The sequence below is a fragment of the Triplophysa rosa genome, linkage group LG9, assembly GCF_024868665.1.
Source record: "Triplophysa rosa linkage group LG9, Trosa_1v2, whole genome shotgun sequence".
NCBI classification, from domain to species: Eukaryota; Metazoa; Chordata; class Actinopteri; order Cypriniformes; family Nemacheilidae; genus Triplophysa; species Triplophysa rosa.
The window spans coordinates 9,646,623-9,673,920 of record NC_079898.1 but is presented as its reverse complement, the minus strand read 5'-3'; the positions used below and the strand labels follow the sequence as shown (position 1 = coordinate 9,673,920).

Below are 27,298 nucleotides of genomic sequence, written 5' to 3'. Positions count from 1 at the left end.
TGCTGAAGTGACATTGAAAAAAAGTTCTAAACTGCCTAATATTTGTTATTATTATTATTGTTTGTTAATGTTATCAGTAATAATAATTCATGTATGATCAAGTTCTTTACTGTCAAATGTACAAATTATTTTATTTGTTTGCTTCTCACGGGAAAGAAGACATGAAACATGAAAAATGATAGAATATACAATATAAGGCAAAATAGGAAAGAACAACAAAACTAAATACAAATAACAAATTAAAAGACAAAAATAGTCACTAAAAATAGATCATAAAAATGGATTTTCACAGTATGAAATTGTAGTGCAAGTAATAAACAATAAAGTAACAAAGTGACGATTATGTCATTATATTATATTATTATAATTATGTAATAATATCCTTATCATAATTTATTATAATCATTATTGCTATTTAACAAAATAACTTGGTTCTAATAATAATGTAAACAAATGTGAATTCATGTAGATTTAAATGTGGGTGTGAGATTAAAATGGCTATGAACTATTTTTCAATTATTTTAAACATGGCTTATCCCACCAGACTTCATAAATTCAACTACCAGTTTATTAAATTCGCTTTTTAATTAGATTGCATAAAATAAGTTCTCCATGCAAACACCAGATGGCAACCCTGAGTCGATTAAAACACCTACTGTAAAATGCTGTCACTGTACTTTAACCCAAGAGGACATGACTGCATGCAGCTTTAAACAAACGCAATGCACACATTTAGCAGAACGCTTGTTCTGCAAAAACGTTGACCTATTTGAACGCTATATGCCCGCGCTACATAATTGAATCCAATTCCCAATGAAGCAATACCACAGCGGCCTCTGATCGACTTAAAACAAGGTAAAGCCTGACTCCACAGGCTGCTGATTGGCATCTATGTCTCACTTTCCTCTAGGCCATGTAATCGGTGCTTAGTGTATTGACTAACTGCACAAGCTTCGGCCCTTTTCCATCAGTCAACGAGCCTTTGCCCTTCTAGTCTGACCTTTACCAAGCAGCCCGTGTAGGTTTTGTGCCGCCTGTGGGCAGCGTAAGCACTGCTGACGTCTCAAAAACCTTTTCAGTCTGCAGAACTACAGACTACAGAGAGTCAACCTCTCTCCAAAAAAGACAAAACACAGGCTTGATGCCCTAAACCTTTCCCCACCTTGTTCATGAGTTTAATCTGGTCTGATAAATCAATCGGACGGGTAAAAGCTCAATCCTTTATAGCAGCAGCAGAGGACGGACGTGTCAAAGTGGTCGCATCTGATCGATTAATCCCCTGTCCCTCTGGTTCCCATTTTTGTCAAGGTCGGGTGAGATTAGGTCGCGCAGAGCACCCGTTCTCTGGATTTACAAAATAAACGCGCTGTTAATGATGCAACACGCTCACTAATCCAACATCACAGTCTGTGCTTGAGGAGAAACCACACAATCTGCAACTGAATCAATCATCTGTGGAACTCTGAATCCTAAAACTGATGCTGAAGAGGCCAAACAATGTCACGTTTTGGCTGATGTGGCACTTATGTTGGTGAAAAAGCACATATTTATTTTGGCACCCATATTAACAGGTGACTATATTCACATTGTAAACAGTTTTGTGCTGCACTGCAAAAGATTGTATTGATAAACAAACCTTTTGCAAATAAAGAATTATTAAGAAAAGTAGATTAAACAAAATTCAGCATTCAGTGATCATCAGGCACACAAATACTACCTAATATATCCCAATCTGACTGAATTTGAGAAGTTAACAGCCTGGAAATTTAGGATTTGGGTCCCATACAACAACGTCAATTAAAGGTGCAGTAAGCAATTTCTGAGAAACACTGTTGATATCTGAAATTAACAAACCAAAAGATTTGTTTTATGCCTGTTTACAAAGACTGTGCCAACACAATTTTTTAACACTCACAGAACAGACTAGCAAATATTCACAAAAATGTTTGTTTGAGTGTTGATTTCAATTTCCAACAAGATTTCTCAGAAGTTTTATTTCTATTTTGAATAAGATTTAAAAACATTTGTTTTCATGTAAATTTTAGTTTCATTTTTAGCAATTTTGATATGAACTTTTGTACATTTATTATATATATACAGTATATATAAAAATTAATATTGTTCAAATTTTTTATTTCAGTTTAACACCGTGTCTACACCGAACGCAACTAGCGCGATGAGACAAATGGGTTGTTCCTAATGGGTTTGTCGTGTCACGTCGCACCGCATCCAGTTTAACATTATATTGGGTTCTAATGGGTTCTATTGTCTTTTTTCGTGTCGCATCGCGCTGCGTCTTGTGTAAGTTTTAATTTTTGTTATTATTTTCAGTCCAACTTTGTAAGGACAGTCTGCCGCTTCTCACTCACAGCCTGTAAATACGTTTTCATTATTGAAGAACTTGCAACTGACTATTCAAACATAAGCTTGTCGGTCCTACGATCACAAATGCAGAAAGGGGTTTTATATTTACGAGGCTGAATCCATCTGGAGCCTCGTATCCTCTGGCTGTTCTCCCCTGCCGCGTGATGCTACACGAAAAATGTCAATACAAGTCATTATATTCAGTAGGGATGTAACGATTCACCGTGAGCCGGTTGAAAATCGGTTATAATGAGTGACGATTCAATTCGGTTGAGGCTTGAACTGAATTGCAATACATTCTTTGAACAGCAGGGGCCGCTATTTTCACTGCAAACCTAAACGTGGATGCTGATATTTCTTAAATGCAAAAAAATCCAAGAAAAGCACAGACAGTATTAGTTTGTTTATATTAAAGAGACTTTTTCTATTATTAATTTGTTATAAAATCGCAGTTTACTTTTGTTATTTGAAATAAAACATTATTTTATTATGCAAAGAAACGTGAAGCATTTAAGAAATAATGCAAGGGAAGTTGTTCATTTGTAATTTGTTTCAACTCATTTTTTAAAAATAAATCGTGAGTAAATCGTGAATAAATCGCATCGTGAGATCAGAATCGTGAATCGCATCGCATCGTGAGCTGAGTGAATCGTTACATCCCTAATATTCAGTAACTATGTCCCCGCTGGATGCAACAAATGCCTGTTATAATATGTTCAGTGTTGGGTGTAACTAGTTACTACGTAATTAGTTACTGTAATTTAATTACATTTCCCTTGAAAACGTAAAGTAAGGGAATACTCAAATTTTTTCTGTAATTTAATTAAAGTTACTTCTGATGTAATTAAACTAAATACTTTGTGTAATATAAATGTGTGCAATAGTGGAACTGACATCAAAATTCATAGTCTAACTTTAAAATCCGTGCTTCAATGTATAATTCCCCACATTTGTAATACTTTGATCAGTTAATAATACCACTTAATGTAGTTTTAATATTATTTATTTGAATGAATTAAAAGAGCCGTTTCATGTCTATCCTTGAATCACTTAACTAATCAAGGTTGATATAGGATATAGAAAGTAATTAGTAATAAGTATTTAAATACTTTTTGGAGAGAGTAATTTGTACAGTAATCTAATTACACTGTTGAATATGTCATTAGTAACTAGTAATTAATTACTTTTTCAGAGCAACTTACCCAACACTGAATATGTTTTACTCATTTTGCGTTAACACACAGCGTCAAAGGCAGCTCCAGAAGTCAGCTGTATTTAGCTAATTGTTAAACCTAATAGTTTTTAAAACTAAAACCTTACCGATCTGTTACGCTCTGCTGGCAAAGACACACTGGCAAAGTTGATTAATCCGCTTGGTCAAATGCATTTTCTGGATCATATTCGGGCTTGAACTCACACGGTACCGGTGACATTATCAGCTGTCAATATACTTAGAAGGCTGATGTTACGAATATGGTTAAGGGGTGTTACATTTCCGCCACATGCTTGAGGTATTCGGCCAATCACAACGCACTGGGTAGCTGGCCAATCAGAGCACACAGCGCTTTTCACAACGATGAGCTTTGTTAAAAATCGAGGCGTTTCAGAAAAAGTGGGGCACAGAGCAGCAACAGTAATGCACGGTGTGTGAAAACGAATGTGTTTTTTTTACCGTAAACAGCGTAAAAACACTGTATTACACCAAATACACACAATAATGTTCGTTTTAGCCATCCAAAATGACCCCTTTAACATTTTGATGCGGTTATAAACGTTCTGTTATAGAATGTTATTATATTTTGTTCAAATGTTTGTGTAGTGTTAAAAAAACGGAAACAGGAAGTTCTTGAGGACCAGCGTTGTCTTCCGAAGTGGTCTATAATAACCTTGTTGCATACTCTACCGTTATTGCTTAAAAAAAAAAACTAAACATGTTGCTGACCTTATTTAAACCAGAGATCATGATGAAGTTTGTAGTAACTCTTAATGGTCAAATCCTAATATCCCTTTAATAATTCATTAAACAGGCCTTGGGATCTCAAGAGGTCATGTGAGGTCAGTACCTGCTGCTGCTGAAGCCTCATGTCGGCCACCTCGCGCTGATCTTCAGAGTGAAGCCTCCGGAGCTCCTCACAGCTCTGCTTCAGATGGTTGTGTTCCCGAACCAGCTTAGCGTTCTCCCTCTTCAGAACCTCCATCTCTTCCCTGAGCTGAGACTGATCGCTGAGGAGACGACTGTGCTGCATGCTGAAACACACACGCCCAAAACAAACACAAACATTACATTACATTTACGCATTTGGCAGACGACAAATGAGCCTCTTTAAATGTTAGGCAGCACTGTTACATCCGTGAGAACCAGAGTCAAGCCTCTCGTGCAGGGGCTAGGTAATGTTTCACTTTTATAGGCCCAACAGCTGAAAGTCTTACAGGGCAGTATAACACAATCAAAATGAACAGAGTCCTCCCTGCAGTTTCGGGATGGACCGTTACCTCCATATTGGAGAGTTCAACATTGGCCGCGATCCAAAACCCAGCAAGCTGCACATGTAGTCAGAATTTTAAGGGATTATAGGCACACTCCCAACACAAAGACTGTTAGCAAAGGTAGGAAGTATGACGGTGCTGCCTTTTGCTGCCTATGTAGAGCACTCCAAATCGCTCACTTGTAAGGCTCAAGTAGAATGCCAACTACATAGACAGCTCCAAATCGCTCACTTGTAAGGCTCAAGTAGAATGCCAACTACATAGACAGCTCCAAATCGCTCATTTAGGAGGTATAGTTAGAATGCTGCCTATATGCAAGGGGCAGTCGTGGCCTAATGGTTAGAGAGTCGGACTCGTGACCAGAAGGTTGCCGGTTTGATTCTCAGGGCCGGCGGGTAATGACTGAGGTGCCCTTGAGCAAGGCACCTTACCCCTACTTGCTCCCCGGGCGCTGCAGTGATAGCTGCCCACTGCTCCGGGTGTACGTGTGTGTACGTGTGTTCACCACTTGCTGTGCGTGTGTTCACTACTCTCTGGATGGGTTAAATGCAGAGGTCACATTTCGGGTATGGGTCACCATATCTGACTAATAGGTCACTTCACTTTTTATATAGAATGCTCCACATCACCCACTTTAAGATAAAAGGTTAAGATAAAATGCTGCCTATGCAGAGCGCTTCAAATCACTCACTTTTAAGCTTTACTTGGAATGCTGCCAACTAGAGGCCTCAAAATCGCTCACTTGTGAGGTTTAGTCAGAATGCTACCTAGGTAGAGCTCTCCAAATCACTAACTTTTAAGATGTACTTGGAAAGCATTCTAACTAAACCTCACAAGGGAGTGATTTTGAGCACTCTAGTTAGGTAGCATTCTTTGTAGAATTCAGTTAGAATGCAACCTATGTAGAGTGCTCCAAATCACTCACTTTTGAGGTGCAGATAAAGTGCCCTCTATGTAGAGTGTTTCACATCACTTTTGATGTTTACTTAGAATGCTGCCTAACTAGAGGGCTCAAAATCGCTCACTTGTGAGGGAATGCTGTCTATGTAGAATGCTCCAAATCACTCAGTTTTGGGGTGCAGTTTGAGTGTCTTCTATAGAGAACATTTCAAATCGCTCACTTTTGAGGTTTACTTAAAATGCTGCCCAAGTAGTGCTCTCCAAATCGCTCACTTCTGAGGCTTACTTGGAATGCTGCCCATGTAGAATCCACCAAATCACTCACTTTTGGGGAGCAGAGTGCCTTCTATGTAGAGTGTTTCAAATCCCTCATTTTGAGGTTCACTTAGAATGCTGCCTAACTAGAGGGCTCAAAATCGCTCACTTGTGAGGTGTAGTTAGAATGCTGCCAAAGTAGAGTAGAGCAAATCACTCACTTTTAAGGTTTACTTGGAAGGCATTATAACTGCAATTTGGAGCACTCTAGTTAGGCAGCATTCTATGTAGAGCGCTTCAAATAACTCACCTTTGAAGTTTACTTAGAACGCTGCCTAAGTAGGGTGCCCAATATTGCTCACTTATGAGGTTCAGTTAGAATGCGACCTACATACAGTAGAGGGCTCTACATTGATCTATGCAGGCAATGGCGAACACAGAAGCTCACTAGTTTCTGAAGTAGAGTTTGCGTGTCTGGTTTTCTGTGCGCATGCTGTAGAAATCATCGCACCCTATTGAGAGAATGCTGGATTAATCCCTCATCAACTCAATCTTCCATCTCTGTGTGGACACTCATGGCCAGCAGGGCTGTAGACAGGAGGGCATGTGCCCTTGCATCATAATCAGATTACAGCCGCCACACATCTGTGTAGGCAGAGAGTACATGATGTCGCCGTGTGTGTGACAGGACACTGGCACACAGGGATGAGTCAGAGACAACTGAACAAACTTCTCTGTGTACACTCTCACTTGCTGCCAATTTACTGCCAAATTATTAAATCGACGCCATTTAAATAAAATAAGACAAGTGTTTTCCTCTAAACCACAAATGCGGCTCTCCAAACTGCATCGGGCACATGAATATTACAAGGCTATTTCAGCAGCAAAGTGTTTGTCTGTTTCTCAGACGTTTAATAAAGTCGTAACAACTCTTCTAATGACGCGGCGGCTAATTAAAAGCTGTGCTACAAACGCAGCAGATGGCTCTTAGCTATGAGGCGCTTGTTTCATCGCACTTTTCCAATGAAACACTACTGGTTCTCCTGCGAGCTGATGCTCTCTTGGTGCTCGGCCAGCGGATGAGCGTTTTATGATATCACGACCGGCTGTCGATCCAACTGTCACACGTTATAACAAATTATAGCAATCCATTCACATATGCAATATTTGTAAATCCAAATTTAATTTAGACGGATGGAGAAAATGATGTCACACGACAGAAGCCAGGCCAACATAGGGAACATGATGTAGGTCTGAACATGCATTTACAACACTCTAAATGAAGACGATCTGTTCGCATCAATTGCAGTTTAAAGGGTTAGTGAGCGATCGAAGCAAAGTGAGAGCAAGCGTGTCTTTACTATAACTCACTGGTAATAGTCGGCTTCCTTCACGGTCTCCTCACACCTCTTCAGAGTCTTGGTGTGCTGGTTCTGCAGAGACTGCAGGTCTGCCATGGCCTTCATGCACTGCGTTTTCAGACGCTCGTAGTCATGACCAGGTTTGGAATTTGGCCTTTTGGAGACAAGAGCAATACATCAGCACAGAGGCTCTCTGTCTGCAAGGGCAGCTCAATGCTAACTGGGATAGCGGAGATGCTTTCACGTCTAAACTGTGTTTGCCGTTACACATGATGATGAAAATGCTGGAATTTATTTGGAACAGGGATCTAGAGTTAAAGTGACACTTCACTCAAAAATGAAAATTCGGTCATCATTTACTCACCTTCGAGTTGTTCCAAATCTGTATAAATGTCTTTGTTCGGATGAACACAGAGAAAGATATTTGGAAGAATGCTTATAACCAAACAGTTCCTGCCCCCCATTGACACCCATAGTAGGAAAAATTACTTTACAATTTTTTTGTTCTGATGAACACAAAAGATATTTTGAAGAATGTAGGACAGCAAACAGTTCTGGGGCACTTTTGACTACTATTGTTTTTCTCCTACTATGGTAGTCAATGGGGGGCGAGATCTGTTTGGTTATAAGCATTCTTCCAAATATCTTTCTCTGTGTTCATATGAACAAAGACATCTATACACATTTGAAACAACTCGAAGGTGAGTAAATGATCTCAGAATTTTCATTTTTGGGTGAACTATCCCTTTAAGTCTTTGCATGAAAAGGCTTACAGAATTAATTTATGTTTTTAAGTGACATTAAAATTGACCTTCTTCATTTAATTCATGTTTTTTAAATAATGACTCATTGGTGCTGTTATTTCAAAGAAAATGTCAATAAAGTGTTTGTCTTTACAGAAAACATTTATCCTACCATTTATTCTGTCATTTATGATTACTGTCTAACATTTTTCAGACATCATTTTACAGATATTTCTATTTACGGATGTATCTTTCAAACTAACAAATTTAATTCTACATCCCATGACATGATGACATCCCTGTGGAAAAAAACAGAAACCCAATAGAAACCATTCTAATGGTTTCCTTTAAAATACCTTTTAGAAAAAATTAGCTTTTTTCCATTTAAACCAAAACAAAATTCCTTTTTGTAGTGTGTTTTGGTCATTATTCCAATAGGATTAATCTGACAGATAACATCCGACCAATAGAATTCATCACATATCAGTAGACACCATTACTTTCCATCCATTCAATTTTCTATTGTTTTGGGCAGGCTTTTTTTAGCAGAGAATTTAAAGGGATAGTTCACCCAAAAATGAAAATTCTGTCATCATTTACATCAAACTTGAACAAAGTTTGCTGTTCTCATGAACAGATCTGAGAAAGATATTTGGAAGAATGCTTGTAAACAAACAGTTATGGGGCTACTATGGTAGTCAATGGTACCCCAGAACTGTTTGTTTACAAGCATTCTTCCAAATATCTTTCTTTGAGTTTAACACAACGAGGAAATTTATACAGATCTGGAAAAACTCGAGGGTGAGTAATTGATGACAGAATTTTACTATTCCTTAATTTCTACTCATTTGTGAATACAGAATAGAAATTAAACAAATAAAAAAATGTACTTTAATGTATATAATTTTATGCAAGTGTATTTTCATCCATATTTATAGTCTCTATTTTTGTAAGCAGGGCTGGTACCTGCAGTCATCGAAGGTGGTGCCAGGTGAGGCGAGAGCCAATCGTTTGCGGAGTTCATCCCGTTCCCTGGTGACTTGCCTCAGCTGGAACAGGATGGTGTCCAGGTTCTCGCTGGCTGGCCGGGTGTCACCGAGCGCAGGTGGAGGTGATGAACCGAGTGCAGGTGGAGGTGATGAGGCTTTGGTCCCTGCAACAGTGAGCACGTCACCGGAGCAAACAGAAGCTCACGCTGCACTAATGCAGGGCTGCAGCGTCACAAACTAATACTACATAAAATTAGCAAATGTACAGTTCGAAATATTAACAGACAACAAAATTAAAAATTACACTATATAACCAAGGAAAGATGCTATTTTTTGGCAAGGAGGTAAGAAACGTAGTAACTAAACACCTTAAAACATTTAAATAAAATATCAAAGAAATAGACCTAAAAACAGTGAAGAGCTATGAATGAAATCTGACTTTTAAGCCTGACTGTTCTAAAAACAAATGCCAGAGCAAAACAAAGCCGTATAAATAACTGTAACAAATGTAAAAATGCTTGAGGTCACAATGGCAGACAGACTGAGCACTTATGTAAATGACGATCGGTTGAGATCAGCTGCAAACCAACATTCCACTATAATCTTTTGGTTTTGAACAATCTGCAGCAAATATTCAGAATGATTTCAGCTTAACGCAGTAAAAAACTGGGATAAATCTCCATAAGACAAAAAGGCAGGGAACATAGTGTGAATCCCTAGAAAGGCTCACAAAAGCTAACATAAACACCCATTTAATACACAGCATCTCATAATCCTTATGTTTGACATGAATGCTGCTTTTGTGAAATTCTAATGTATTCATTTTAGGGCTGCACGATTATGACAAAAACATAATCGTCAATTATTCACCTCAATGTTGTAATTGCGATTATTATGTACGATTATTACATGGCTCGTTGGAATGCTTGATTCTGTCAAGCCACGGCGCTCATGTGGTGCTGCACACTCATTATTCTAGGCGCATCGGCGACTCTGCGCCAAATCGAGATGAAAATATAACAACTTGTCAGAATGCCGCACCGCGCATCTCAGGTCATGTTACAAGAACCAACCCACCAGTATAGACAAGCTCAGTGAAGATGGAGACACAGATGATTACAGCATAAATAAATCTAGTAGCAGAGTTATTGCAAGGTATTTTCAGTGCATATAATCCAAATATCCTTTGTTTATACCTCCTCGTCTCAATCAAATGGCTATCATGGTCCATGGTTGCTTAGCAACGACAGACGCCAGTCGCCAGGAGAGCGCAAACTCCTAGGCGCTTTGGAAAAAAAGGAGAATGCAGTGCGGCTCGGGTTTTCCGCGCAGTTTTAGACACGAAATGTGAATCACCCTTACCTCATTTCAGCCCCAACACAAACTCAATGCTCCTATCACAGACCTACACAGGCAGAGGGCATTGTGGGTATCTCTGGCACAACCTTCTGGTCCATTTAGAAACCTCTATGTGAAACCGCCAAGTCAATTGGATGGCAGTGAGCCTCAGAGCACATTCTCCACTGGCACAGGACCAGTTCAACAGGGCTTGGCTTTCAAACACATGCCACTATCACAATTCATACGATCATTTAAGGGTATGACTTGTGGCAGTTAAAGTGACAAACGCATCATACACACCCACGCGTACAACATCATCGCCGTTACGGCCCGCTGACGATGTGTGTGATGTGTCAAAGATGGAAGACGAAACTCTGACATACCGACGCTGCTGAGGGAACTGCTGCTCTCGGAGTCTGATGGCATCGTGGACAGCACGCTGTATGTGGACCCTGTGGAGGAGAGAAAACACAATTAATAACTCAACACTGAGGCCTTCATTTAACCAAACACTCAACACTGGCAGACAGAGAGCACTTTAGAAAATGGAAAAGAAGTCATCATCTTTATCTTACTGCAGCACCTGAACGCTTTTAAAAACCAGGATTAGAGATCAGGATCAAGCTTAAAACTATACATAGATAAAACAACAGATGGGTGATTCTCACAACATGTTAACGTCTGGTGATTTGTTTTAAAGATACTTGCATCGACAAATCGCCTTTTAGGCAAAAAAAGAGATCTTTGTATTCATCATACACAATTAGTATTAATTAAAGCAATAATTAAATATATGTTTATAATTAAATGATGAATTTAACATTTCTTAAATGTGCAAAACTACCTGTTACGGTAATGGCAATCAATATTGTAAAAAGTATGACGAGAATATTAAACTTAACTACAGAAATATGAAGAAATCTGTTAATCTGGTTGTTATTTGAAAGGTACTACTGACTGACACATGTGTTCCTTTGAACACAATTGTCTTATGATCATTTTTTGTGTTACTGAATTATGAATTAGCGCCATGATTTCGTGATCAAGACCTGCATAAATAAAAACCTCATACAACTACTGTACCTACACAAGGTTATTCGTATGATCCCAGAGGAATGCACATACTGATAAAAATAAACTTTGTAACACAAGTCACTTTGGATAAAAGCACATACATAAATAAATGTGAGTGTTCTGATGAAATTGACTCTAAATTCTTAAGCCCCTCCCCCTTGTTGACTGTGAGTGACAAACTTTACAGAATGTCACATAGAAATGCATTAGATTCTTCTGCGTGCTCGTAAAGTAATAAAAACTATATTAAAACAATATTATTCTTATGTGGGCTGGAATGAAGTGCGAAATTACAAAGAATTTTTCATCTGCCACTTTCCTTAAAAGAAATTGTTCAATTACACAGTAACATGATCACAAACTACATAGGCTGCAACAGGATTGAAGTAAACACTAATCGCAGTCAACTGAAAAAAGAAAAACCTATTTCACAGCCATTTACAACTGATAACATTACTGTAAGTGAACTGATGTGTTCCTACGTTTTTGTGTTCTGTGTGTTGTACTACGGACTCAGGTCACAATAACCTGTACCACTCCACTACATAAATGAATTAACAGTAATCTGTGTAACAATCAATCTAAAATTATGCAATTATCCTGTGGAAGGCAAGAGTCGCTCCAAGATGATTGGTCAGTTTTGAAGGCGGTGCTTAGCCAAGGATCAATTATAAGAAAAGAAAACACAAGTGTGTTACTGTGAAAACAGTATGCAGCCAGTATAAATAAACAGGAAATATATTATTGAATCTTTTAGATTATTCACAGCACTTATACTTCAGGGCCCATCTTCACGAAGACGGTGTGTGTGCTGACTATGACACGGTTCATTATCACAGGCCCCTAGCAACACACGCATACACACACACACACACACGAAAAGATCACAGCCACTTGAATCTTCCTTCCTTCACACTCTTATCACATCAGCCGACACACAATTCTGCATCTGAAGACAACCTTCAGCAGCTGACTTCAATGATTCCCTCCTGAAATAACTTCAGGGGAGAGACGATTTTAGAGCAAGCACTACGGTTTTTTGTTGTTGTTGTTGGGGGAGGGCAGAGAAAATAAATAGATCTGGTATAATGTCTGAAAGCAGACACTGATGATCTTATCATACTGTGTTTGACTACAGGAAGTAAACTTCACAATTAGCCTACACGTCTTAGAAATGGTCGAAAAAAGTCAAGGATGCTGCAGTCACATGATCACGAGAGCTGTTCTTCATTAATGCATCAACCGTACAACAGAAAACCGGCCTGGAGGAAGCGTTGTACCACACTGCATGCCATGAACTGCTTTTAATGACGCTTTCAATCGATACACATTAGCATTCGTCAAATACAATGGTGGCAGAGCAAGCTGACAAATCAAGCCGAACAAGTCTGCGTGTCTGTTTGAAGCTTTGGATGTCTTTAAAAGTGAATTGTGGAGTTTCTGCAACTACTGGCCAGAAATCATCAGCATTGCCAAAATAATGATAGTTTTGCTTTACACAACGTCATTTACAACCCATTTTACTTGCATCAAATGGAATTGTGAATGAACTGCACAGTTTAACGTGCTACACGCGTGATTCTCATGGATTTGTCGGAGTCTGCACTGTATGAGGACAACACATGAACTTCATCTCCAGAGTTGCTCTGAGAGTTTATTTCAGAACATATTACTGAGTGAAGCTTTGTGAAGTGAACCTGTCAAACACACACTAAAAATAAACGTCTTCTGATGACCTGCCAAAATAAAAGTCCGGTTAACTCCAGTAGTTTTATGTGGACAAATATATTACTATTTAATAGTAAAAATTAAAAATACAACTTTGAAAAATTAAAACTAATTTAGGTAAACTAAAAGCATCATGCATAAGCTGAAGTTAGTTGTTTACCTTTGAAATTATTCTTTCCATTTTTATTTATGTTTCTTATATATATATATTTGTATTATATTGCATTTTGAATGTAATGTGGCAATGGAATGTACTAAATGGGATTAGTTTTCACAGATATTAATGGATGCAATTTCGGCAATAAAAATGTAATTTTTTCTAAACAGGAAACAAATTAGTTGTTCATTTTAAGAGAACTGTCTTATTTTCTCTTGTATATTTAGTATTGCTCTTTAATAAAGAAAAAGTACTTATTATCAGAATACTCGATTAATCGATGGAAAAATCAGTAGAATACTCGATTACTAAAATAATCGATAGCTGCAGCCCTAATAAAAAGTAAAAATGACTGCAAATATTAACAGATAAACACATTTAGTAAAATTCATGTTGGTCAGATTTGAAAACAATAGTGAGAGCCCTTCCCTGTCTTCATGTATTAAGTAGGTCAGAGATGCCAGGCTGTGCCCTGAGCATTTTTCCGTGTTTGTTTATTTCCTGCTCTGCACACACTTTGTTCAACAGTTGTTTCAGGCAAGATGACGTTCAAACCCCCAACAACCCCCCAGCATGCAACCCAAACACGAGGTGACATGTGCGGCAGAGAATCTTAAATCCAGCTATATGAAAAAAAAGCAACAGATCCACAGGCAGAGAGTGAACATGCACAGACTGAGACATAAACCTGTGCGAGACTTTCACGGAGACGAAAGCTAAAGGCTGAGACTTAATAATGGATGAACTCCAAAGCTTTTGTTCAAGGACTCTCATCCAAAACCACATTTATGCTTAAGCTTTTACAATCTGTCTGTATGGGGGTTGATCTTTAATTATTGAGATCTTATACCGTGATAATAACCACGACTGAGTTTCGAATTCTTTAAGATTTTTTAACACATTCAAACTACATTTATGCCTCATCTGAAGCAAAAGTGAATGGTGTGTGTGCACAATTCAGCAATAAACGCAGCTCACTATTTAATCATATTATGTCATGTTTTGTACCTTTTTCACAAGCCTGTAATGATGCGTTCAACGGTCATCAGCATCGTAAATACTCCAAGGTTTTTTATATATATATATTTTTTAATGTATGTACGTTTATAACACTATACTTTGTATTGTATTACCTTTGCATCAAATTACAAAAAAGATTTAACGCTAATGCAGGAGTGTTTCTTATACGTCTATGGAAGTCACTGTAAATTTGATATCATTCTCTCTTTTGACTGCCGTTATCAGACTCTTTCACTTCTTTTGTTGAAAGTAGTGAAAACAGTTTGACGTTGAGTTTTTCTTTTGCTATTTGAGCAAATGAGAATGCAAAAATATATTCAGGGCTCTAGACAAACATTTCAGAGAGGTGGCACCAGCCCTTAATTTGGTAGCGAGTCAGAAAAAAGAATCACTAAAACCTCATTCAACTGTGTTTAATACATTATGTTAACTCTCTTTAAACACTTTTCTATATTTAAAGCACATCTTTCTTAAATCTACTTCTTTTCCTTCATTTATTATGAACAACTCCTATAAGAGAACACAATTCCTTTAATATCAGTGAGTGTTTTTGGGCCCGTCCTTTGTTGTTTGATGAACATTATAAACAGAGATCTTTATTATGCTACTGCCCCTTTAAGAGCTCGTGCACTATTCTGTAACACACATGCGTTTTGTTTCCCAAATTGTTTGTTCACGAAACGGACTACCTTAAGGATTCTTGATAACACGAGAATTATGACGTAATTTTGAGTTTATTTGTCCGTTTCAGAGTAAGAAGGCGTGAAAGAGAACTCAGTTTAGTATTTTGTGCTCTGACTCTCTGGGCGCGCGCATATCTCAAACAACCCATGAGACCTGAATGCTTTTAGTGATTATTCTTCATGAAAGCTGCATTGATACACGTTTCGCTTCTATCAATAGTGACTCACAAATAAATAGGATTTAACGTGATGTATAATGCTAACATTTTGTATGCTTTGCAGTATTGTTAGAGAGCTTTATACAATAGTGTAGTGTAGTCGAACTCGCAACACATTTCGTTATCTTTGCAGATTTGTACACCGTTTTGTTCAATCTATAATACGCAAAAATTATATATTGATCAGTTTGGCAGTTGCATTGGTGCGATCATTAAGAAAAACTGGTCGCACTGGTAGTAAAAATTGTCGCAAAATGCGACCATTTGGTCGCAGTCTAGAGCCCTGATATTTGTGGTAGTCTCCCAGTCACCGCTAGTGCTGCAACAACTATAAAATCGATAATGAAAATAGTTGCCAACGAATTTCATTATCGATAAGTTGGTCTGTGACGTCACTTGCGAGCTGCGCAGTTATAAATCAAGCGCGTCTTCCCTTTTAAAATTACTATTTAGACCCGTCTCTCTGTGCAGCATGAGCAACCCCAGTCACCGCTATAGAAGTTTACCTTAGTATACTACGATGACTTCTGCAGCTGAGAAACCTGGAAACGTGAAAAAGGTCCATTGTAATTTTAAACTAAATTTAGAAAATATATTTTTTTATGATTCACAGTATTTAATCATTTAAAAAGTACAGCGTTTTTTCCATTTCCTGAAAATCAGCAAATTTGGACATCCGAGGTTTCAGGAGGACAGCGACGATACGAAGAAGTACTAGTAATTCCTGCCTCAGCAAACACCACTACAAAGCTGTTATACTGTATTATCTGCGAGTTCAGGGTTTGCCCTGTTCATTACACTGGTCCGGCACAGACAGCTTCTACAGAATGTGCCTGATAAACGATTTTGTTTACACACATTTCGGCGCTCTAAATCAAACTGACTTCTGCCGCAGGAGCCACTGCTGTTTGATTCAATCTGGAGTCGCCCCAGAACAAGCTGAAAGACACAGAGCCTCAGGAAAAGACACATCACACACCCCGCCACATGGCAAGACTGTGGCAGCGAGGGCAAGGTTCAGAGGAACTGGCCAATCAGGGTTTAGAGTCGGTCACGTGACACTGCAATGTTTACAGTTGGTCTGGCGACAGCGTGAAGTGAGGACAGAGACGAGAGCGGACAAAAGCACCGATCTCTCGTGTATCAGGTGATGTCACATACAGATAAAGGGACATTCCCACTTTTGAAAAAGCTGTTTTAATAAAAATCAGGAGCGTAATCTTATACTCCTTCAATACAATCCCAGGTGAATGACCTCGGGACATCTTGTAAACAGAAAGAATTGAAATGAAAAAAGAGAAAATCAGAATGAAAAGCTTTAAAAAAAAAAGGTTTAACTGCATCTGAAGTTACTTGGCATTAAGCTGATGCTTTTTATCTGCTGCATGTGTTAACAGTGACACGAAAAGACCTTACGGCCCTTAGCGCTTTACACAGTGGCAATACAGTAATATAGCTATACTATGACCTCTGAAACTTCTCAGAAAAGTGTTTATTCACTAGAAGCACCTGACTTTGTGTTGGTCAACCACATCCTCAATCATAACACCTTCATCACCACCCCTTCATCTCAGTTCACCTCCAACCACAGGAAACCCTGTTTGTGGGTTCTTCTTAGTCTCTCTCACCACTTACAGATTTGCAATTTCATCTGCCACTACATTATACATTTTAAACTGAACATAACCCAGGGATCAACTGCAGGAAATGCTATTAAAGCAACCATAACTATTTCAAACCATCACAAGCTTTTACAATCATATTGTGAACCCAAGTACAAAACGAATTTATCTGAATCTTTCTGACTGGAAATTGCCGTGCTCTTATGTTCCTACTGCTTTACCACATTTAAAGGGACAGTTCACCCAAAAATGAAAATTCTGTCATCATTTTACTCACCCTCAAGTGGCTCCAAATCTGTATAAATAGCTTTGTTCTGATGAACACAGAGTACACAGTTTTTGGACCCCATTGACTTTCTTAGTAGGGAAATCTGCTTTATAAATGTCTTTGTTCTGTTGAATACAAAATGAGATATTTTGAAGAATGTAGGACAGCAAAAAGTTCTGGGCACTTTTGACTACCATTATCATTTTTCCAACTATGGTGGTCAATGGTGGCCAAAAGCTGTTTGTAGTGTAGAGCTTCTTAGGGGTGATTCACATTTCGCGTCTAAAACCGTGCAGAAAATCCGAGCCGCACTGCTTTCTCCTTTTTTAGCAGCAGCTCTGAGTCCATCTCAGCAGCAGAAACAATTTAAAATACTCCATCATATGTGTAAGGCATCATTTGAAAGTGTAAAGGGTCTACTTTTATACATGCTTACAACAACAACAAAACGTTGTGGTTTTGTAAAATAAAGAAAATATACAGTGTGCGCTTTCAGCTGCCTCCATCTCTGTGAACATTGTTCTGAAACGCGTCACAACAACAGACTAAAACTGTGCAAATACTTATAGAAACATGAAACATATGTCTAAAGAAAGCTTGGAGTGTCTACTTTTAAATGAACCCATTCATATTTTAAGCATATATTCTCAGATTATGTAATATGCATGAAAGTAAAGACTGGTACATTTTCTCCTGTCAGCTCTTTATCTCTAATGTGATCACTTGTTTTACTGTTTTTGTTATGCATGGGCAATGTTAGCATTCGTGTTTATTTACATTATTAATTAATACTATGGACATTTATCCTAACAATTATTTAAAATGTTCTATTAGGAATGTAGTTGCATCACTGAATCTGTGTGCTTTGCATGGTAAAAGACAGGACTCATGCCAGGCATATGACGTTCGTCCTCAGTTGCTGAGAAAAAGCTTCCAAAATTGACCTAAAGATGTGTATCTGTGTGCTCAAAGTGTGCTTATGTTGATTATAGTGTGCACTGTTAAAAAATTAACTACCAATAAGACATTTATTATTTAAGTCAAAATGCATGGCTAGCTGTGGATCAGGGCTGCACGATTCATCGCAATTCCCATTCAAATCGTGATTAAATCGATGTGGTTATCGCAATAGTGAAATCGCAAAGTCTGCAATTATGTTTTATGCGCAGTTTGTTCGTGAAGCACGGCTCTGTGTCGCTTAAAATGTGCTTTTAAAAAAAACAACAACACCCATCAAACATCATCATCTGACTATACTTTATTATCATGAAAATACCTGAGGCTTGGAAAAAGTGATAGAAAGATGTCAGATATAGATAGGAAGACGGCATTTCCTGGGCTGCATCAGAAAGCTAAGGCAGCTGACTTGTTGCGTCTCTGTCTCATGAGGCAATGACTTTGGAGGCAGCGTTTACGCATTCAGGTAGCTCCGAGAAACACATTCGGACAGACTTCAGAGGCAGCATAAGGAATTCAGTTTGAAATATAAACAGAGGGTGCCTCAAGTACAATACTAATTTCATGCTAGAAATGCAATCAAAAGTTGCAAAAATATCAAATATAACTTAATTTACACAAAAATTATAATCCAGTTGCTTTCTAGGCCGCCTTTTTTTTTTTACTAAACCCTGCTCGACCAATCACATTCCCTGCGCAAGCACACGCATAGAATTCTGGGACATTGAAGGCAGCGAAGGATACATCTATGCTGCCTTCAAAAATTGACCTGATGGAGGTATCTCAGGAGTAGGGTTGGGAATCGTTTGAATTTTATCGATTCTGATCCCATTCTGCTTATCTATTTCGATTCTTATCGATTCCACAGTTGAAGTAAAACATTTAGATATCAACCTGTATGGTCAATTAGCCTGCTTAATGACTTGTTTGCAAAATATATTTATGAGCACCGTTTTGTGTATACTGTATATACACATAGAACCATGTTTTTTCTGATTTATTACAATTTGTATTACCATAGCTGAACTACATCATGGTTATGCTGTAGTAACTATAATGACTATAGTAATTATGGTAAATTTGTGGTTCCTGTGCTTTTTAATGCAAATACTATAGTTAAACTATGCTTACTAAAGTAAAAAATTGTTAATTTTCATAAGGGCTTTTATTGAGATATCAGCAGATCACGCAACACCTGAACTTTTCTGAAAATATGCACATGACGTAAATAGCTGTCCCGAGTGGCATGACTTTCATTAAACGGACTTTGGCATGGTGCCGTAGACGCTCTTTTTGCATGTGCTGGGTGAGAGCAACGCAAAAATACATTCTTGATGTGCCAAATTCAGAGATTATCACTTTAGTACAACTGGCATACAGTAAAGCCAGCCCGCGTCTCTTAACAGCACATTGCTTCTCGTGTTGCAGGCAGCCTCGCTTCACTGCCCGACCACCACTCGCTATTAGATACAGACAAACACGGACAGTATGTTTTGATTCTGGTTTAAGATGGTCATATGCTGGTTCCTCATCAGCTTAACCAGAACATGACCATCTTAAACCAGCATCAAAACCTACCTAACCCAACATATGCTGTTTTTTTAAGGGAGTAACAATGACAGGTGCTTGTAAATGGTGTTTTGTACTCACTCACAAGTAAGTTGCGGGTTTGGTCATGAATGTGACGCTTCTGCCGCTCACCAAACAGAGAAGATGCCAAGAGAGACATTTTTCTACTCACTGAAAGTTAAGGTTTATCCAAAAATACGCTAGTCGCTTTTCTGAAGGAAAAAACTCTGTAAACACCACACCACTGCGCGCCTTTGTGTGTATGTGTGCACTTGACGTGGGGGTCTGTGACAGATGCATCTGCACCGTGAGTCTCCGCTGACCGCGCATGTGTTTTCCAAAACGGACCAGACATTGTAAGCTAATGAATGGGAAACACACGTCCCTTAGCGATCGTGTTCAGGGCAGGGGTAGTAGCCTACGATCACGCTCTAATGAAGGGAAATGACAAAACAGGGAGTTACAAATTACCCTTATTGTAATCCGTCAAAATGACGGACGACCTTCAGATTTTTCCGTAACTGGTAAAAAAAACATTTGTCATTGACGGAGAATTTATGGTTAACGTGACCTCTGCCTCAATGGGTTCAAGATAGGGTTGCACGATTAATCGTATTTTAATCGTGATAACGATTTATGCTCCCCACAATTAAATTGAACATAACTGTTGTGATATTAATGTTTTAAAATTAAACACAAAACTCCTGATAAGGTCAGAAATTCATCACTGTCGGACTGAAAGCTTGCATCGCTAAACAGCAACTTAAAAATAAATTTAAAAAACACACCATATTTTAACACTGGATTTGTAACATTTTAACACTTTTTTTTATTTGCAACAGACAAACATGAAGGGTTACCAATAGTAATGATTTATAAAAAAACAAGAAATCAGAAATGGAGTAGCAAGGTTTCATTCCAAAGGTCACAAGATGTGTGTTTAGATGATTGCGTGCTTTGAAATACGGTGTTGAAGAAGTTTAATGGCAGCCGATTAAACATGCTGAAGTGAAATGAAAAACAAAAGTTCTAAACTGACAGAATAATTGTGGTTATTAACCGTGATTACAATTTTGAGCAAAATAACTGCCATTATCATTTTACCCATGATCGTGAAGCCCTAGTTCATGAATGCGACTGTATCACAATATACTGACCAAAATGAAAAAAAAAAAAAAAGACTGAAATTGAAATACCAGACTTATTTCCAAAACATTAACAGAAATTTATTTATAACTTTTTTGTTATAGAATTGACAACATTCAAGGTTTAAATAAACATTCTAATAAAAAATAACTTTTTACTTTAAAACAAAACAGAGTACTAAAAGATTTTTTTTATTTTAGTACCAAATTAAAACTAGGAGAGGAATTAAGAAAGCTAAACCCTAAGAAAAAACATCTAAAAAATGAAACAAAACATCAAACATTATATTTGTTTGATGCATGTTGGCAGCTCAACCAATAGGATTAAACAGAAACGGTATTGTAAAACAATCACCCCAACTCTGCAATACACATTTCAATTTTATGCATCGCGAAATGCAACATTGATATTGTTACACTCCTAATTACTAAGCTTATATTTTTAGCTTTATGTTTTTTCTTGTATTATCACGCCATTTGGTTCAGACAGAGCCATAAAGAAGGAAAAACAATTCTTGATTTTAATAGCATGGAACCTTATTCGGGTACCATTGAAATACGTTCAACCCGATATTACTGGAGGACAGCATGAAACACGGCTCTATCACAGCTCTGTTTCTTTCCATCACATCCCCACCAGCATTTAAACTGTACTCCTGCAGTTTCTTAGCAATTAAGCAGCACTGGAACACTTGAAAATGGTAATGAAGACTTTCTTGATAGCTCAGCGTCTGAATCACTGCTGAAGCTGTGAGAGAAAACTGGCAGGCTTGTGCCCTAATAAAGAGATCTCAACTAGAATATATCCATGTGCGGCTGGCACAGTATCATTTTGTCACTGTTAATTCAGTCCTAGTGCACTAACGGCACTGCGGCCATTAAACATCAGGAGCTGCTAGCGTTTGCACCACAAATTGAATCAAGATCAATACTGTTCCAATCAATGTGAACATGTGCGGCTGCGCACACACATATGAAATCATCGTCGCAGGAAAAATATGGATTATATAAAATGGCTTTATTGAGCCACGTAAGTGATGAGGCGTTAAGCTAAACAAAAATAGCTGGCACACTCGGCAGACAACAGGATAGATGGATGGGGAAACAACATCTGGATCTGCACTAAAATGAGAGCTGCTATATTGACTAAAAGCAGAGCAGTCACGAATGCCTTCCATCTAACGGTGGATTAAAAAGGAAGCTGACGCACAGAATATAAAAGATACAGGCTATCCTGTCCTTGAGTGTGACATTAAAAGGAAGAGATCCTAAAAAACCCTTTCAGATTTGAAGTGAGTGGCATTGGTATTCATATTTCATGCCATGAGATGTGCTTCACAAAGGCAAGAGTAGAGAACTACTAAAACACACTCAAAACGTCGTTCACAAAATATGTCATAAATATTGAAAAATGAGAGGTTTCAAATAATAAACCTTTTTATTGGGTCAAAAATGTTGTGATATGTAGTAATAAATAAGCTGCCATTTGCTGATAACTGTATCTTCATTTATGATTAAAACAGTAATAACAGTGAATTTTTTTATGCTAGTATAAGTTCAGTGGTTCTCAAACTGTGGTGCGCGTACAAGTAGTGGTACTTGAAGAGACTCCTGGTGGTATGTGACATGACAGGAAATTAAAAACTCAATATGTTAATTTACATTTCGCATTTAAATACAATTTCAAATGTTTAATACATGATAGATAAATAGGGAATGCATCTCAGTCTATGTCCAATTTTAATATAGTTGTATGAATTATTGTTTATTTGTCATTGGTTGATGTAACTCAAGCTAGAAGGGATAAGCTAACTACACCTACCTATTTTTGTCACGCTGACAACAGTTAATTAGGGTTGCAACTAACGATTATATTAAATGTCGACTAATCTAACGATTATTTTTTCGATTAGTCGACTAATCTAACAGGTTTTTTTATCTAATAAAGATTTTTTTGGATTACCTTATTAATTCTTTGACAAACTTTGCAAATAAACAATAAGTTCTAGTATTTTCTTACATTATAAAGCAAATCATACATTTTACTCCACTACATCTTATAAATAAATATTGTTGTTTTAACATTTTAATCCTTGTTTACATTAAAATCACTATCTTCTTTTAATTAAGTAGTTTTAATTTTAAAAGTAAAAAAAGAGAGGTGCACCTATTGACCGGCCAGAGACCGGAATCGGACGGTTTTTCGTATGATCGGCCGGACCGGTGACCGGCCGGTCAGTCTCACGTCTCGCCGATTCCAAGCCTATCTTCTGTTGCCCGTGATGCGGGCAAGAACGTCACAACCGTCAGTACACGCAAAGCCGCAAGTAAACATGTAAACGTGCGTGCACAGCCTGTCTTTCACGTCTCGTTTATTTTTGCATGTGTGTCCACCTGACCGCGAGTCTCTGCTGACTGACGCGCATCTCTCATGTCCGCTGACTGCACGCGCGTGCACACGCATCATGTACTGTACAGACTGTAGTTCATCTCTCGCTGCTCCGTCTACATGGGGTGTGTATGCTAACAGTGATGCTAAACTCTGACACATGCTAAACTCATGTTGAAGTCGTTCACTCTGTGTTAAACAAACATAAATTCCACTCAACCTGATTGCTTGTCTTACGTTAAAACTGTGGTCACTTCACCTGGTAAAATGACATTCAACACGACTTCTACTTGTTTTTAAAAAAACAAAATATTAAAAAAAATGAATAAATCAACCAATATATGTGATATATATCTGATTGAGTTCTTTACTAACACAAAAAACTGCAAATACATATACATCTTTAGAGTAGAATTCACTCATAAGATTTTTAACTTTTTTATTGAAGTTGCAGCAAAAATCAACCCACTTCTTTTAATCCTACAGACCCAAGATAAAGACTATTTATTTTACATTTCAGAAAAAATGAAATAAAGCAATGTTAGTTTCATAAACAGAAACAGACGAGAATAAAGTTGAAGTATTTTATTGTTATCTTAGACTTTTGTGAGATGAGTACAAAAATGAAAAAGGTAAATTAAGTGACATGTTTAGTTATATTTTATTATATGTACTTCTTTTCAGTCACAGAGTTCTTCAATTTAAGAGTTGTTTGGGAAAGAGAAGATTCTGTAATTTAATGCAGCTTGGAGAACTGCATTTAGGGAAATTTGGGGAAATTGTAATGTTCAATCATTTATTCAATGAAAATAAAAAAAATGTGTATTGAAGAAAAGTTAATATGGTACAGTATACTGTCAATTATAGTTTGTGGATAGAAAATCGGAATCGGCAAGTTTCACTTGTAATAAAATCGGAATCGGCAAAGAAAATTTCAATCGGTGCATCTCTAATTTTTTATGTACTTAAGTAAAAATAAAATAAACTTAGCTCTGTATACTGTGGTAGGCTATATGAGACAAGTTTTTTTTTATTGCACTTATGATTTTTGTTGTCCTTATGTTGTTCCAGTTGCTTCCATTGTTTCCCTCATCTGTAAGTCGCTTTGGATAAAAGCATCTGCTAAATGACTAAATGTAAATTTAAATGTAAAAACATTTAAAAATGTGTTTATGAAATACTAGAGCATGATATATGCTCTGTATTTTTTTCCTCCAAGTATTATCCGACTCTATTTTCAGTCTCATAATATAATTGAGTAAAAGTAAAAATACTACTATCTGTCTCTGTTTATTGTACAAAACTATCACCGTAGGGCTGAACGATTAATTGCATTTTCGATTAAATCGCGATGTGGTGAAACGCTATTTTCTAATCGCAAAGACTGCGATTAATTATGGGGATGCACAGTATTTGAACCATGAGCTGCGGCTGAAGAGCACGTTGCACCACATGTGCGCCACGACTGCACCTGTCTCTATTTAAGCACGCTTCCCGTGCGTCTGCATTTAAAATAATGAATTTGTACATTTACCTGTTGTACAATAGCCTCAGGCTCGACAGGATGTGGCACTGTGGAAACTTTAGTGTAAAAGAGCAATAGCACGTCAGCTGTGTGGGACTATTTTCTCTGTTTTGTGTGGATGATGCTGCGCAGTGTCAGGTATTGTGTGTGCTAACATTAATGCTACCTCAAGGGGCAATACTAACATCATGCAGCACTTACACAATAATAAATTACAAAATAATATTAATAATAATATGTATTATCTTATATAATTACATATTATAATATATTATATTATTATTTAAAGATTGTCTAGTAAGTTAACAGACAGTGTTTAAGTACAATCAACATGTTAATCATATGTTTTTTACAGTGACTGTGCATTATCAAATTACTGAGTGTGGTAAAGTCACAGTTTTGTTTTATATTTATGTAATCTGCACTTTTTTTTTTGTGATTAATGACTTTCATGTTACACCAAGTTTATTTGTCAGCGCTTTATGTCATGATAATTATTACATGGCTAGAAATTTAATAAATCATTCAATATATTAGTATGATTGGGGTAGTTCTATAAAAATATGTCAATCAATTCATCAGTCTAACCAATATCATCTTAAGCCTGAGATTTTGCACCACTTCCGGCCGTATCCCTTCTAGCCACAACCCGGGAGCAGACAGATGCTTGTGAGTCTCTCACTCTCTCTCTCTTCCGACGAGCTGCATGTAAATAAGGTTTCTTATGTATTTCTGCACCTGAACCGTTGTATAAAGCTGTTGTTATTGCTGTAAAGCGCTAATTCAACACGCGTCTGCATCTATTCAATGTTAAATCAATTAAGCGTGCTTCATATCATTCTCAGATGCATTTAAGAGATGCTACGTTGAAATAATCGATGACGTGGACTAGGGCTGTGCGATTTGGGGAAAATATCTAATTGCGATTTTTTTGACAGACATTGCGATTGCGATTTGATTTGCGATTTTAACTTTTCTATTTCAAGCCTCAGCTCAATATTGTTGTGTGGAGCACAGTATGGGTATAATTACCCTGCTGAAAGAAAACAACAACAAAAAACATTACAGAAATTCTAATTGTTTCCATTAAAACCATTACAAAATTCATTTTTGTAGTGGGCATTATTCAAATCGGGCTTACTGTTGTTCAATTGGTTCCCAGCTTCGAGATTACATCACACCAATAGAATCCAAATACCAGTGTACACTATTATAGTTTCCATTAAAACAAATACAACTCCCATTGTAACCCTTAAATCCATAACATTTTCTATTGTGTTAGTGAATTATTAAAATAGTTCATAGGTTACATAGGCTGATTTATTATTTTTAAGTATGTGGGATTTTTTAAAACAAGTAGAAAATGTGTTGAATGTTTAATTTCATCTAAGTGAAATTAGCAAAACAGTTAGATAGAATTTACATTTGTTTGAAACGCGGAGCTAGGCGTGAGTTGACACAGGGTGCACGCGTGCGTCAAGGCAACAGGCTGTGTGTGCATATCAAGTTTAAACGGCTCGTCCACGAGACGCGCAATGCGGGGCAGAGACGTGCGAGTATGAAACAGGTTATGTGTGCGCATCAAGTTTAAACGGCTCGTCCGCGAGACGCGGGAGTATGAAACAGGCTGTGTGCGCATCAAGTTTAAACGGCTCGTCCGCGAGACGCGCAACGCGGGGAAGAGACGCGCGAGTATGAAACAGGCTGTGTGCGCATCAAGTTTAAACGGCTCGTCCGCGAGACGCGCAACGCGGGGAAGAGACGCGCGAGTATGAAACAGGCTGTGTGCGCATCAAGTTTAAACGGCTCGTCCGCGAGACGCGCAACGCGGGGAAGAGTCGCGCGAGTATGAAACAGGCTGTGTGCGCATCAAGTTTAAACGGCTCGTCCGCGAGACGCGCAACGCGGGGAAGAGTCGCGCGAGTATGAAACAGGCTATGTGTGCGCATCAAGTTTAAACGGCTCGTCCGCGAGACGAGCGAGTATGAAACGAGCTATGTGTGCGCGTCAAGTTTAAACGGCTCGTCCGCAAGACGCGCAACGCGGGGAAGAGAGCGAGTATAACACAGGCTGTGTGTGCGGTCTTCTGAATTGGATGGTTCCTTTAGTATTTATTTGCCTATGATCGATCTGACTCTGCAGATGCCATAATAACACACTCTCTCTCTCTCCCGCTTTCTGTTTTTGTTTTTTTTGATTAGGCATAACGGAGGTGCGCTCACTCTGTTGGTTAGCAAGAATGCCACTCAAAGCGGAACAGACGCGTTTCCTATATTTCACATCGTTTCCACATCGCAGCCTCTTGCGATTAGCAAATCGCAAGGTCTCACATCGCGATTGCGATTCGATTTCGATTAATCTTTCAGCCCTAACGTGGACCGATGTGACGTCGCAACACATTATGCTTGATTCACACGGGGGAATCTGCGTGTCTGACACTTGTATGATGGGATGTAACGATTCCCTCAGCTCACGATGTGATGCGATTCTGATCTCACGATAC

The 27,298-nt window shown here is 38.0% G+C and overlaps 1 protein-coding gene across 3 annotated transcripts in view; it reads right to left on the bottom strand.

Moving 5' to 3' along the window:
* Positions 1 to 27,298, bottom strand: part of dlg5a (discs, large homolog 5a (Drosophila)) — a 67,362-nt gene that overhangs the window by 30,754 nt on the left and 9,310 nt on the right. For 2 of the 3 annotated variants that reach the window (XM_057341744.1, XM_057341746.1), the window contains exons 2-5: positions 10,824 to 10,892; positions 9,077 to 9,263; positions 7,378 to 7,521; positions 4,428 to 4,611 (exon numbers count right to left, since the gene is read on the bottom strand). In XM_057341744.1, coding sequence (XP_057197727.1) covers positions 4,428 to 4,611; positions 7,378 to 7,521; positions 9,077 to 9,263; positions 10,824 to 10,892 — 584 coding nt within the window. The remainder of the gene's footprint in view (positions 1 to 4,427; positions 4,612 to 7,377; positions 7,522 to 9,076; positions 9,264 to 10,823; positions 10,893 to 27,298) is intronic. The other variant, XM_057341745.1, reaches the window with a different exon arrangement.